General features: G+C 62.2%; 1 protein-coding gene across 7 annotated transcripts in view; it reads left to right on the top strand.

The window, feature by feature from the left end:
• CHD3 (chromodomain helicase DNA binding protein 3) overlaps positions 1–14,682 on the top strand; it is a 61,868-nt gene that overhangs the window by 23,390 nt on the left and 23,796 nt on the right. For 5 of the 7 annotated variants that reach the window (XM_073326778.1, XM_073326780.1, XM_073326782.1 and 2 more), the window contains exons 5-14: positions 3,339–3,577; positions 4,332–4,462; positions 6,526–6,673; positions 7,667–7,846; positions 9,079–9,254; positions 11,396–11,629; positions 12,256–12,459; positions 12,594–12,805; positions 13,172–13,303; positions 13,676–13,775. In XM_073326778.1, coding sequence (XP_073182879.1) covers positions 3,339–3,577; positions 4,332–4,462; positions 6,526–6,673; positions 7,667–7,846; positions 9,079–9,254; positions 11,396–11,629; positions 12,256–12,459; positions 12,594–12,805; positions 13,172–13,303; positions 13,676–13,775 — 1,756 coding nt within the window. The remainder of the gene's footprint in view (positions 1–3,338; positions 3,578–4,331; positions 4,463–6,525; positions 6,674–7,666; positions 7,847–9,078; positions 9,255–11,395; positions 11,630–12,255; positions 12,460–12,593; positions 12,806–13,171; positions 13,304–13,675; positions 13,776–14,682) is intronic. The other 2 variants (XM_073326785.1, XM_073326781.1) reach the window with 2 other exon arrangements.

Raw genomic sequence — 14,682 nt, forward strand, 5'->3', positions numbered from 1 at the left:
GCTACCACTGAGAACAGTCTAGATCCATCCTCTTTGGAACCCCCTTTCAGATAGTTGAAGGCAGCTATCAAATCCCCCCTCATTCTTCTCTTCTGCAGGCTAAACAATCCCAGCTCCCTCAGCCTCTCCTCATAAGTCAGGTGTTCCAGTCCCCTAATCATTTTTGTTGCCCTCCACTGGACTCTTTCCAATTTTTCCACATCCTTCTTGTAGTGTGGGGCCCAAAACTGGACACAGTACTCCAGATGAGGCCTCACCAATGTCGAATAGAGGGGAACGATCACGTCCCTCGATCTGCTGGCAATGCCCCTACTTATACATCCCAAAATGGCATTGGACTTCTTGGCAACAAGGGCACACTGTTGACTCATCTCCAACTTCTTGTCCACTGTAACCCCTAGGTCCTTTTCTGCAGAACTGCTGCCGAGCCATTCGGTCCCTAGTCTGTAGCGGTGCCTGGGATTCTTCCGTCCTAAGTGCAGGACTCTGCACTTGTCCTTGTTGAACCTCATCAGATTTCTTTTGGCCCAATTTGTCCAATTTGTCTAGGGCCCTCTGTATCCTATGCCTCCCCTCCAGCGTATCTACCACTCCTCCCAGTTTAGTGTCACCTGCAAACTTGCTGAGGGTGCAATCTACACCATCCTCCAGATCATTTATGAAGATATTGAACAAAAAAAGTAGACCATCCCTGACGGGTGTTTGTCTAATGAGGAGGGGAATACAGATGATGTGTGTGCTACAGAGCAAAAATGTGTCACAAAGAGAGGGGGCATTGCCCCTCCTAAAACCCAGACGGTGGTTTCCGTTCGGAGGAGAAATGGATGATAGAGGTCAGAAATGCTGTTTGTTTACCATGAATATCCACCAACTCACAGTCTTAAATTTTAAATCAAGATGGGATTTTCCCCCACCAGCCCTCCCACCCTGAGATCTATTCCAATTCAAACAGGAATCACTTTGGGGAAGTCCTATGGCCTGTGTTATACGGGAGGTCAGATGATCTCAGCGGTCCCATCTGGCCTTGGAATCTGTGAACATCTAAGCCCGCCTTTCTCGCCAGCCCTGCGGCCTAAGGAGCTCTGTCTCTTGGCCTCCTCCTAGGATACAACTGCCTTTCTTTCGCTTTCTTCTGGCTTGCTGTCGCTCTCTCTCTCAAACGCACACTGCAACCAAATCAATCCCATGGAAACCCCCTTAGCTTTTGATCGGCATTGCTTTGGGCGTTAGCTTCCTGTTGTTTCAACTCTCGATGCATAGAGGGGTATTTAATTGCTCCTTCGGTTTAGCCCGATGAGACTTGACACTGGCCAGTATTGCACGGTTCAGATGCAATAAAGCTGCTATTAGAAAATACCTGCCCAGAAGGGAAATTTCATCCCATCTGTGTGTGCTTATGCACTTTCTCCTGTCCGATGATCTCATCTAAATGTCTGAGTGTGGGGAACAGGGGTTGAACCTGGGACTTCTGCGTCGAACACCATGACCCATGGTATAGCAACTCCTCAACCTCTCTCTGCGTCCCCTAGACAGAGCACCACACTGTGGTGTGGGCCGTCCCTCTAAATGACACGTCTAGAATGGCGGGTCATTTCTTTTCCCGTGATGCGAACAATTTGGCGAAACCGACATGAATCCACAAAATGTTCGTCGGTGACGCCAAATCCGTGGGGGGCGTTTTTTGGCGGAAATTTTTTGCCCAGCGTTCGTCTAAGGGCCCCTCCTCTTTCAAGTAGGTTTTGAGAGATGTCAGTGTTTTATCTGATAGCTGACCCCTCTCTCTAGTCGGGCTTCCCATGTGACTGAGGTTCCATTATCTCTGCCTAATGTACTTCACACCACTTAACGAGTGCATTAGGAGGCAGGGTGGTAAATTATTCAGACTCAGAGATGGTTGTTGACATAAAAGAACAAAGAACATCCTCCTTCCATGTTGTGCCGGGCACTGAACAGACACTCCCCCCGCCTCCAGTGACCGAGATCAGGGTCTCTGGGGTGCAGGGCGCTGCACAAACACACAGCGAGAGAGACCGTCCCTGTCCCAAAGTGCTCACAACCTAAATAGGCAAAACAATGGGGTGGGAGGGGAAACCGAGGCACAGAGCAGGGCAGGGATTCTCTCGAAGTTGCCAAGCTGGGACTAGAACCCAGGCGTCCTGCTTCCCAATGCACTGGCCGACACCGCTGTGGTCTCTTGCCCTTCGTTCCTGACCTGGCCTGGTCAGGTTCCCACCGCGATTTGGGGCGTCTGGGTTCTGTCGCGATACGACTCTACAGCCGATGCGACGGTTTGCTAGCTTACAAGCTCCAGCGGGTCTCCCTGACTGGGACTTTGGAGGTCTGGGTGCTGCTGACACCCGGGACCTTTCTCTGTGCCCATGTCCCGACGCTCTAAAATAGGAGTCACGATGAACACTGTCTCGAGCAAAGCCTGAACTGGTGCAGATTAGTATCGGTGCAGGCTCTGGATGCTTTTTTAACTTTATGTACACAGAAATATGTTTATTATCGTAAAGTCTTAGCACCTTTGGCTGTTCTGTTGGCGAGTGACAGGAAACGCTGAACTTGCTAGGCCAGGGAGCAAAGAGATTCAAAAGAAAAACCAAAGTCTGGCGCTTTTATGTTGTCTAGAAAACACGCACTTTACTCCGCGGGTTATCTGAGGCAGCCTGAGTCTGCAGAGAGCCTGAAACCAAATCCGCGTTGGGCGCGAACTGCCGCTAATGTAACTGACGCAGCCACATCTGCCCAAGAGGGTAGCGCTGGGGTGAGGAAGCTGCCCGGAGATGAGCTGCTGTCTGCAGAGAGCCTGAGCCCGTTGCTCAGAGAGGCGTGGAACAAAGGCTGTGCATCTCTGTGGCTGCGAACTCCGAGGCCCGGGAAGGCATAGGCGCCGACTCCGTGGGTGCTCCGGCTCTGGACCACCCATGGGAAAGAAAACAGTGGGTGCTCAGCACCCACCGGCAGCTCCTCCGCTTCCCCCGCCAGCGCTTCCCACCCGTCAGTGATCAGCTGTTCAGTGGCGTGCAGGAGGTGCGGGGGAGTGGGGGAGGGGTGTGAGCAGGAAGAGGTGGGGGGAGGAACAAGGCGCGGAAGGTGGTGGGAAGAGGCGGGGCGGGGCCTGGGGCAGAGCAGCGGTTGAGCAGCCCTGGGAGCTCTTGGCACAACAGCGGGGTGACCCATACTACTGGTCATCGCAGGGAGCCAGCAGCGGGCGGGGGGAGCTCAGATCTGGGGGGTGGGGGTGGTGAAAGGGGGGACTCTGCTTCCAAAGGCCAAGGCGGCGCCGTACTTATCTCACCCCCCCTTCCCCCCCGGTTTTGTCTCATGTCACGCAGGCCTCTCATTGCCAAAAAGAACCCCAAGATCCCCATGTCCAAGATGATGACCATCCTGGGCGCCAAGTGGCGGGAGTTCAGCGCCAACAACCCCTTCAAGGGCTCGGCTGCGGCTGTGGCGGCGGCAGCTGCAGCGGCGGCGGCGGCCGTGGCCGAGCAGGTGTCGGCGGCCGTGTCGGCCGTGGCTACCGAGCCGCAGCCCGCTCCCATCCGCAAAGCCAAAACCAAAGAAGGGAAAGGTGAGTCACCTGGATTTCCGTCCCACTTGTCTCCTGTCGGGGTAGGGAGGGGGGTTGGACCACATCTCCCATGATGCACCAGGGCCAGGGACTACCACAGTGCACTGCTTCTCCATCGTGAAGACCATAGGAGAGCATTATGGGGGATGTAGTCCCACCAGGGACCCCAGACTACAGAGGAGAAGGGATTCATGAAGCACCCACCACTAGAATACCCAGGATGCTAGGGTTAGGGTTAGGGTTAGGGTTAGGGTTTCATGGCTGGGTTTGCCCATGATGCACCTCTTCTCCAACACCATGGTGCATCATGGGATATGTAGTCTGACCAGGAACCTTGGCCTATACAGGACAATAGCTGCATGGAGCATCTGCAACTACAATTCCCATGATACCTCAGGGCCAGGAGAGGAAAGGCCCCGTGTCTCATTCCCCTCCCCACCCACCTGGACTCCTGGGTTCTCTCCCCAGCTCTGGGAGGGGAGTGCGGGCTGGTGGGTTAGAGGAGGGGAGGCAGGGAGCCTGGACTTCTGGGTTCTCTCCCAGGCTCTGGGAGGGGAGTGGGGGCTGGTGGGTTACAGCAGGGTAGGGGCTGGGAGCCCGGACTCCTGGGTTCTACCCCCAGCTGCTTGCATTGTGACTTAGGGCAAGTCCCTTTCCCGTGCCTCAGTTTCCCCTTCTGGAACAGGAGGCCGGCCATGCCTGTTGTTGAGGTGGATTTGGAGCTTTTGATCGATCTCGCTTTCTTTGACAAAAGGGCCGGGTCACAAAAGGCGGAGCAAGAGCCCTCGCGTGCCAGAGATGAAGAGGAAGATGAAAGGGAAGAGGATGGCTCCCCTGAAGATCAAGCTGGGCATGATCGGTGGAAAGCGGAAAAAGAGCAGCTCGGTAAGCCACGCTCCTTCCCGGCCACACTCGCTGGGGTGCGGGGAGAGCCGGGGGTGGTACTGGGAGCTCAGGAGGGAGGTCACGCCGGGTCCCCAACTCTCACAAAAGCGGGTGGGTTTTTTTCCCCCCTCCCGAATAATTCCTGTTGCTATGCCGGGGCCCCGCCGGAGAGGACTGGTGACTTGCTGCCAGGGCCTGGTTGGGAAGCTGAGAATGATCCCAAATGACAGCAGGCGAGGCAGGGACCAGCCACGGGCGTTATCTGAGGCTTTCAGCATGGAATGGATTGAGGGGGCGGGTTTTGATAGGAGGGGGGCCAGCTTTGGAGAGGGAAGGGGACATCGGCGCCGACTTCCCCTCTTTCCCATGGATTCTCGACCCCCCATGCCCCCGGCCCCACCCCTTCCTACCCCTTCCATGAGGCCCCACCCCCATACCAACCCTTTCCTCAAAGTCCCCACCCCAATTCTTCCCCCTCCCTGCCCCTATTCCTACTCCTTCCCCAAATCCCTGCCCCGTCCCCACTTCTTCCCCGCCTCCTCCCCTGAGCGCGCCACGTTCCCGCTCCCTCCCCCACTCCTGGAGCGTGCTAACGCCGCCAAACAGCTGTTTGGTGGCGGCCGGGGGGGAAGTGCTGGGAGGTGGGCGGAAGAGCGGGGATGCGGCGCGCTCATGTGGGGATGAGGAGGAGGAGGTTGGGTGGGGGCTGAGAGGAGCTTGGCTGCTGGTGGGTGCTAAGCACCCACTAATTTTTCCCTGGAGCACCCACGGAGTCGGCGCCTGTGGAAGGGGACAGGGCAGGGTTGGAGCAAACATCCGAGCAGCACCGGGAGGACATCATCCAAAGCATAGAAAGTTCTGCTGGGGTTCCGTCTACACCGCATTGTGAACCAGAGCTTACAATGGCTGGACCTGGGTCTCTCCGGCTTGCATACACGCTTCAAAATAACGGGGCTAGGACTTGGGGCACCCGACCCACGCCCCAGCAGCGTCCTGTGTCCCAAGTCCTGACAGCTCGCGGAGACCCGCGTCCGGACGGAACACAGGGGCCGTGGCTCAAACCTGAGTCCCAGCCCGGGCATCATGTGCCGTGTAGACGCACCCTTCCAGGTCTCTGCTTTGGCTGCTCGGTTTGCCCCCACGTGGCTGGGAAGTTACCTCCCTGGCTTCATGGTTATTCTGCACGGTCCCCCGACTTCGGAAAACCAAGCTCACGGGATTGGAAGTGCTGGATGACCGGTGGGGCTTAGAATCGCGCCGCACGGGGAGAGGGTCTTGAGCCCCCCAGCCCGAGTCACTTGACCTGAGCTCTGAAACTGGGGGTGGCGGGTTTTTCACTGGAGTGTGGCCGTACCCTGGCATCACCGAGCCAGGCAGGACTCTGGGGCACCGTCTCCCCTCCGGGCGTGCTGTCACGACCCGCCCTCCCGGCTTTCAATAACACGTGGGGGAAACTGAGGCACACGCACACAGCATTTAGACACAACATTCAGAGCATTCCCACTTTTTTTTTTTTGCACTGCGGACTTACCCTTGGAGTGCGTCTGTCTTGCATAGCTCACCCGGGCTCTCGGCCTTAGCCCTGCCCTGGCTCCCGCAGCAGACCCTCTGACCTGGGCTGTAGGTGGCCAGATGGGAGGAGGTGGTGGAAGCCACACTTGGCTTTAACCGGGGCTGGAGCCTGGCTGCTTTCCAGCAAGGCTGCCTGCCAAACTGCTGGCGAGCGGAGAGCCCTCCAGCGCCTTCCCTCCCCAATTCCCCCGCAGGCAAAGATGCCTCGGAGCGCCAGGGCAGGGGCCTCCCTAGTCTGGGGGCTCATGTGCGACCGTGGGGGCCCTGCTAATCCGTGGCCCAACCATGGGCGTGAACGTCTGTATTTTCGGTCCCACTGATGTCCCACTGATGTCCCCCTGCCCCCCGTGCCGGGTCTGGGGGGAGGGCGCCCGCAGCAATGAATCAGTGACGCCGCATGACCCGCCCTCCGTCCCTGTTCCCCCCCCCATCCCCCACTTTGCGCCTCTGGACGAGCCCCGGCTAACGAGGGCCACTATGGTTATGTACAGCATGTGTTTCAGAGTGACGAGGTGGGCGAGATGGAGGAAGAGTCTGACGTCGACAACTCCAGTGTCCACAGTTCCTCGGTGCGGTCCGACAGCTCGGGGCGGGTCAAGAAACTCAAGCGGGGCCGGCCTGGCAGGAAAAGGAAGAAGGGTGAGCGTGGCCGTGGCAGCAGGGTGGGAGGAGCTTTCATGCCAGGGGCGGGGCTTCTCTGGGTGGGAGGAGCTTTCATGCCAGGGGCGGGGCTTCTCTGGGTGGGAGGAGCTTTCATGCCAGGGGCAGGGCTTCCAGGGGTGGGAGGAGCTTTCACACCGGGGTGGGGGCTTCTTGGGATGGAAGGAACTTTCACGCTAAGGCGGGGCTTCTAGAAGAGGGAGGAGCTTTCACAGAGGGGCAGGACTTCTAGGAGTAGGAGGAGCTTTTACACCCGGGGTGGAGCAGTGCTGTCCGTTGAAATGACAGCCTGTGGGCTGAAATTAATTGAGAGATGCTCTGGTTGTTGCTGGCTTGCAGCAGAGGGGCTTGTACTGTACCAGACCGGGCTAGATGGGCCCATGGGTCAGAGCCTGCACGCCAGGGGCCGAGCTGGGTTACCAGGGTAGATGGGCCCATGGGTCAGAGTCTGCATGCCAGGGGACGAGCCGGGATACCGGGCTAGATGGGCCCATCGGTCAGAGTCTGCACGGCAGGGGACGAGCCGGGATTCCTGGCTAGATGGGCCCATGGGTCAGAGCCTGCATGCCAGGGGACGAGCTGGGATACCGGGCTAGTTGGGCCCATGGGTCAGAGCCTGCACGCCAGGGGGCAAGCCGGGATACCGGGGTAGATGGTCTGACCCGGGGCAGCAGTCCCTAAGATGTAGCTCGCCCCGGCTTGTGCAAAAAGGCCCCAGTAGCTTACGACTGTTACTCAGTGCAGTATGCATGGTAGTCAAATACTTGACGAGCATGAGTCCAGGACCCCAAGATAGGCAAGCTGGGCTGTCAGCCATCCACTTCCATGCTTCAGGGCATGAGCTGTCTGAGGGGGTCAGGTAGCATCTTCTGGCACCCCTTAAAATGGAAAGGCCCCGTGCCCCATTCACTGCCCCCCGAGCCAGCCTGTGGGTCCGACAGCTGCAGACTCTGACTTGTTATTGTGTTACAGCGATTTCCACAATCCCAATCCAGGATCGGGGCCCCGTGGTGCTGGGCGCTGCGCAGACGCATGGTGAGAGGCTGTCCCCCGCCCTGACGAGCTGTTCCAAGGCTAGGAGGGGGGATCGTGGTCTCTCGTCTGACCTCCTGGGCGATGCTTCCCTGAAGGAATTCAAGTGGTTGAACCAGAGTGTGTCTAGTTCCTATAATAACAGACTTTAGCTCTTATCTAGCGCTTTCCAGCAGCATATCTCAGAGTGCTTTCCACAGGAGATCAGTATCATTATGGCCATTTAGAGTTAGGGAAACTGAGGCACAGGGAGGCAGCTTGCCCAATGCCAAGCTGGGAACAGAACCCAGTTCTCCTGTGTCCTGGTTCAGTGGGTTTCTAGCTTGTTTTCGTAAATGTCACACTTGAAATGGGGTTTTTTTTACCAATAATTTTTTTTTTTAGTTAAGTAGCATGTAGAGAAGCCCTGAATAGATAGAGGCTAAGTGGGGAAACCGAGGCACAGACGGAGGAAGTGACTTAACGCAGCTGGGCAGTGTCCATGTCCTCCGTCAAGCCAGACTTCCTCTGCTCCTAGTACAGACAATAAAGTTGAACGGGAATCTTTTGATGAATCGTTTCTTCATCGTCGGAAAGTGCCAACTTGTGAAATCCGAAAGCATTCAGAACAGGTCGGGCTTGGGGAATTTCCCGACTCGAACCAGAACCCGAGGCAGAGGGGTTTGAAACTCTCGAAATGAAAAGTTCTGGTCTGAAACAACTTTTAAAACTTGAACTCTCAAAAATGTTCTTGGGACGGGAGAAAGCTTGAAATTGTGGAAACAAAACGTTCCTGTTTTCTGCTTCGAAATGCCGTTTTGTTTAGAAATTTTAATGAATTAGACTGGGGAAAGGTTGAAGTTGGGAATATTTTCAACCTTGAAACTAGTCAAAATCGTGACTAGTTTTGAAATGTAAGCCAATTAGATCCCGAAAGGTGGAAATCAGGCCCATTTCAAGCCCATCGGACTGAAAAAGGTCGAAAGCATGCGCATTTTCTGCTGGAAAACCGGTCAGAATTGCAAATGGTTTTGAAACGAGCTAATTAGACTTAAAGAAAAGTTGGGAAATGGTCCAAGTTGAAACCAAAGATTTAGAAATTCGCCAGAAGGTTTAGAAATTCGATTGGCCCAAAGTGGGGAAAAGAGAAAGTTTTGTCAGGCCGCAGCTATTGGTGAACTTTTGAGCTGTTTGCCCTGGCTCAAGCCGGGCCGGCTGGGGTGGGGATCCCGACCTTGCTGAAGTCTTTGCGGGACGGGAAATCCGTTTCCTGGCCTGCGGGAACGGTGCGTCCCGTGTGGGGCGGGAGGTGCAGCAGCCTGTGGGGTCTGGGCGCCGCCTTCTGCAGTGTCTGCTTTTGCGTCCCTTCCCAGTGGCTGGCGAGGAGGAGGTGGACGGCTACGAGACGGACCACCAGGACTACTGTGAAGTGTGCCAACAGGGCGGCGAGATCATCCTCTGTGACACCTGCCCCAGGGCCTACCACCTGGTGTGTCTGGACCCCGAACTCGACAAGGCGCCCGAGGGCAAATGGAGCTGTCCCCACTGTGTAAGCCGCCCTCTGTTCCTTCCTGGCCGCCCCCCTCGCTCCCTGACCCCCTGCCCGCCTAGGTACCATCCCTGTGCCCTGTTGAGACCCCCGCCGCCTTTCCCAGAAGGGACTGGTGCGTTTTGGGTGCTACTTACAGGTGTCCGTCCTGAGAAATCGGTGCCCTGTGAGGCGTCTCACTTGTGATCGCGGTGACCCAGAGGGGTAGCGGCTGCTGAAAAGCTGGCTGGCCTGACTCGGTTTCCCTGGGCAGGATGCTAGAATTTGTAGAGAAGAGAGTCAAGCTTCCTCTGAAAGAGGGTATTGATCTGTGCAGGCCATTTGCGTCCCGCCTGTCCCGCGCCTGGCGTCGGGTCTCTGGCCGCGCGCGTCCCGCCGGGGGCCTGTCCCGCGCCTGGCGTCGGGTCTCTGGGCCCGTGCGTCCCGCCGGGGGCCTGTCCCGCGCCTGGCGTCCGGTCTCTGGGCCCGTGCGTCCCGCCGGGGGCCTGTCCCGCCCCTGGCGTCGGGTCTCTGGTGGGCGCGTGCGTCCCGCCGGGGGCCTGTCCCGCCCCTGGCGTCGGGTCTCTGGTGGGCGCGTGCGTCCCGCCGGGGGCCTGTCCCGCCCCTGGCGTCGGGTCTCTGGTGGGCGCGTGCGTCCCGCCGGGGGCCTGTCCCGCGCCTGGCGTCGGGTCTCTGGTGGGCGCGCGTCCCGCCGGGGGCCTGTCCCGCGCCTGGCGTCGGGTCTCTGGTGGGCGCGTGCGTCCCGCCGGGGGCCTGTCCCGCCCCTGGCGTCGGGTCTCTGGTGGGCGCGTGCGTCCCGCCGGGGGCCTGTCCCGCCCCTGGCGTCGGGTCTCTGGTGGGCGCGTGCGTCCCGCCGGGGGCCTGTCCCGCCCCTGGCGTCGGGTCTCTGGTGGGCGCGTGCGTCCCGCCGGGGGCCTGTCCCGCGCCTGGCGTCGGGTCTCTGGTGGGCGCGCGTCCCGCCGGGGGCCTGTCCCGCGCCTGGCGTCGGGTCTCTGGGCCCGTGCGTCCCGCCGGGGGCTTGTCCCGTGCCTGGCGTCGGGTCTCTGGGCCCGTGCGTCCCGCCGGGGGCCTGTCCCGCGCCTGGCGTCGGGTCTCTGGTGGGCGCGTCCCGCCGGGGGCCTGTCCCGCGCCTGGGGTCGGGTCTCTGGCCGCGCGCGTCCCGCCGGGGGCCTGTCCCGCGCCTGGCGTCGGGTCTCTGGCCGCGCGCGTCCCGCCGGGGGCCTGTCCCGCGCCTGGCGTCGGGTCTCTGGGCCCGTGCGTCCCGCCGGGGGCCTGTCGCGCGCCTGGCGTCGGGTCTCTGGGCCCGTGCGTCCCGCCGGGGGCCTGTCCCGCGCCTGGCGTCGGGTCTCTGGGCCCGTGCGTCCCGCCGGGGGCCTGTCCCGCGCCTGGCGTCTGGTCTCTGGGCCCGTGCGTCCCGCCGGGGGCCTGTCCCGCCCCTGGCGTCGGGTCTCTGGTGGGCGCGTGCGTCCCGCCGGGGGCCTGTCCCGCCCCTGGCGTCGGGTCTCTGGTGGGCGCGTGCGTCCCGCCGGGGGCCTGTCCCGCCCCTGGCGTCGGGTCTCTGGTGGGCGCGTGCGTCCCGCCGGGGGCCTGTCCCGCCCCTGGCGTCGGGTCTCTGGTGGGCGCGTGCGTCCCGCCGGGGGCCTGTCCCGCCCCTGGCGTCGGGTCTCTGGTGGGCCCGTGCGTCCTGCCGGGGGCCTGTCCCGCGCCTGGCGTCGGGTCTCTGGGCCCGTGCGTCCCGCCGGGGGCCTGTCCCGCGCCTGGCGTCCGGTCTCTGGGCCCGTGCGTCCCGCCGGGGGCCTGTCCCGCGCCTGGCGTCTGGTCTCTGGTCGCGTGCGTCCCGCCGGGGGCCTGTCCCGCCCCTGGCGTCGGGTCTCTGGGCGCGTGCGTCCCGCCGGGGGCCTGTCCCGCGCCTGGCGTCCGGTCTCTGGGCGCGTGCGTCCCGCCGGGGGCCTGTCCCGCGCCTGGCGTCGGGTCTCTGGGCCCGTGCGTCCCGCCGGGGGCCTGTCCCGCGCCTGGCGTCCGGTCTCTGGGCGTGTGCGTCCCGCCGGGGGCCTGTCCCGCGCCTGGCGTCCGGTCTCTGGGCGCGTGCGTCCCGCTTGGCACCCGCCCCCGTCTGACCGGCTGCCTCGCTCCCCCCGCAGGAGAAGGAGGGGGTGCAGTGGGAAGCCAAGGAGGAAGACGAGGAGTACGAGGAGGAGCTGGAGGAGGAAGGCGAGAAGGAGGAGGAGGACGACCACATGGAGTACTGCCGGGTCTGCAAGGACGGCGGGGAGCTGCTGTGCTGTGATGCCTGTATCTCCTCCTACCACATCCACTGCCTCAACCCGCCGCTGCCCGAGATCCCCAACGGCGAATGGCTCTGCCCCCGCTGCACGGTAGGGCGCCCAGGCGGACGAGAGCCAGGCCCCCTCCTGCACTGTCTGGTGCCCCAGGCTCAGCTCCGCCTCTCGGCGTGGAGATCTCTGCATTGTGCAGCATCCCGTGGGATCCCAGAGAGACGTGGAGTTCATGGGCATGGGGAGAGCTGCAAAAATTGAGCAGAGATGCGGCCGCCTCTGGGGCAGGGCGGCTGGTTGTCCAGGGACCCCTTGCTCAGCGTTGAGATGCAGCCACCTCTGGGGCGGGGCGGCTGGTTACCCAGGGACCCCTTGCTCAGCGTTGAGATGCAGCCACCTCTGGGGCGGGGCGGCTGGTTACCCAGGGACCCCTCGCCCAGCGCTGAGATGCGGCCACCTCTGGGGCGGGGCGGCTGGTTACCCAGGGACCCCTTGCTCAGTGTTGAGATGCGGCCACCTCTGGGGCGGGGCGCATCAGCTGTTCTGAGAGAGGATGACCAAACCTAACAGGGCCCTTTTAGGACAGGAAGTGGAGTCCTGCCCAGAGCGCAAGGGGGCAGCAGACCCTGCGGGGACCGGGGGGAGCCGGCGCTGAATCCGAGCGGGACCCGGTGCCCGGGTGGGGGAGCGCGGCGGGCCTGACTCCCCCTCCGTCCCCTCCGCAGTGCCCCGTGCTGAAGGGCCGGGTGCAGAAGATCCTGCACTGGCGCTGGGGGGAGCCGCCCCCGCCCGTGCTGGTGCCCCGGCCGCCCGACGCCGACCCGGACGAGCCCTCGCCCAAGCCGCTGCAGGGGCGCTCGGAGCGGGAGTTCTTCGTCAAGTGGGTCGGCCAGTCCTACTGGCACTGCTCCTGGGCCAAGGAACTGCAGGTAGATCTCCGGGGCGGGCGGGGGGGAGGGCGTGTGTGGGCTGGGGGGGTGCCTGGGGGTCTGTGCAGAGCCTGGCATACCCAAGCGCCTCACCCCCCCTTTCCTCTTCCCTCCCCGGCCCGCCGGGCGCCCAGCTGGAGATCTTCCACCTGGTGATGTATCGCAACTACCAGCGGAAGAATGACATGGACGAGCCGCCCCCGCTGGACTACGGCTCCGGCGAGGACGACGGCAAGAGCGAGAAGCGGAAGAGCAAAGACCCGCTCTACGCCCAGATGGAGGAGCGCTTCTACCGCTACGGCATCAAGCCCGAGTGGATGGCCATCCACCGCATCATCAACCACAGGTGGGCCGGGGCGAGGCCCTGGGGGTGCCCCCCGCGCTGCCCCGGGGCCCTGGGGGTGCCCCCTCTGCCCCCTGTGCTGCCTCAGGGCCCTGGGGGTGCCCACGCCCGCCCCCACACGCTGCCCTGGGGGTGTCGCCCCCTGCTCTGCCCCGGGGCCCTGGGGGTGTCCCCCCCCGCCCCCCCTCACTGCCCTGGGGGTGTCCCCGTCCGCTCCCCCGCTCTGCCCCGGGGCCCTGGGGGTGTCCCCGTCCGCCCCCCGCTCTGCCCCGGGGCCCTGGGGGTGTCCCAGTCCGCCCCCCCTCACTGCCCCGGGGCCCTGGGGGTCTCCACATCTGGGTGTCCCTCACCGGCTCCCTCCCCGGGCAGCATCGACAAGAAGGGGAACTACCACTACCTGGTGAAGTGGCGCGACCTGCCCTACGACCAGTCCACGTGGGAGGAGGACGAGCTGGCCATCCCCGACTTCGACTTCCACAAGCATGCCTACTGGAGGCACAGGTACCCGCGGGGGCGGCGCCGGAGGGGGGCGCGGGGAGGAAATCCTGAGCCCCGAGGCCCCAAGAAGGGGGTGGCTGGAAACCGGCCGGCCCCGGGTTTCGGCTTGAAACAAGGCGAAGGATTTTCGGCGGCGCGAAGCTCGGGAACAAAAAAACCGAACCGGCTTCGGGACTGCGCTTGATCCGTTTACGGGGCGAGGGGACTGGGGGGCGTTTCCCAGCCAGGGGCGGCTCGCCTCGTCCATTCCCTGCTGCGGCGGGGGCTGCCGGGGCCCCCCTGCGGTCTGTCCCGTTCGCCGCCGGTTACCTTGCCCCGGTTACCTCGCCCCCTGCACCGTCGGGTCGGTTCCTAATCCTGCTCTCACCCGCCCAGGGAGCTGATCATGGGCGAGGACCCGGCCCAGCCCCGGAAGTACAAGAAGAAGAAGAAAGAGATGCCGGCCGAGGGCCCCCCGAACTCCCCCACCAACGACGTGAGTGTGTGTCCCCCCCCACGCCACGCCCCAGGGCAGCGGTTTCAGGGAGGGGGAGCCAGATGCTGGAGGCGCCCGGGAGCTGGAGTGGCAGGGATCCGGCAAAGCAGCGTCATGGGGGGCCGGCTGGGGAGCCCCGGGGCGTGGCCCCCTCGGCTTCCCCCCTGGGGGAAAGGGCTGAGATGGAGAGCCACTCGGCCTCCCGGCGCTCCTGCCGGTGGAGAACTGGATGGGGCTCGGTGATAGGAGTGTGTGTGGGGGGGACGGTGGGTAACTGACTCCGTGTGTGTTTGTGTGTGTAGATTTGTGTGTGGGATGGTGGGTCACTGACTTTGTGTGTGTGTCTATGAGAGAGCTCTGAATCGCTGGGCCTGGGGGTTGTGATTTGTGATTTCTGTGTCCACCCGCCTGTGCGTGCACTAATTCATGTGGTGGCGGCGTGGGGTTGTGATTGTGGCTGGCTGGTTTGCTGTGTGTGTGTGGGTGCTTTGGAGCGTTGTGAGTGCGTGATCCATGGGGTGGGCCCGCCCTGTCGCACGTCTGTTTGTTCCCGCATTTGCGGCCGTGGTCACTTGAGCCTGGTTTGCTGTGGGTGTGGTGGGGTGGATTTTGGTGTCTTTGTGCGTGTCTGCCTGTAGACGCCAGCAGTTGCGGCGTGGGGTTGTGACTGTGTGTGACTGGTTGGCAGGGTGTGGGGTTGTCGTTAGTGGGGTTGTGCCGGGGTGGATTTCTGTCCGTGCCCACCTGTACGTATGTGATTGGCCCTGGCTGCGTGTGTTTCAGTGAGGGTGGCTGCCGCCGTGGGTTGTGGTTGTGTGGATCTGTTGTGGTTGTGTGCGCCTTCCTGCTTGAGTGTGTCCGATCTCGGGGTTTGCGGCATGATAGCATGCGGGGTTCTGACTGTGTG

The sequence above is a fragment of the Lepidochelys kempii genome, chromosome 28 (genome assembly GCF_965140265.1).
Source record: "Lepidochelys kempii isolate rLepKem1 chromosome 28, rLepKem1.hap2, whole genome shotgun sequence".
Lineage (NCBI taxonomy): Eukaryota > Metazoa > Chordata > Testudines > Cheloniidae > Lepidochelys > Lepidochelys kempii.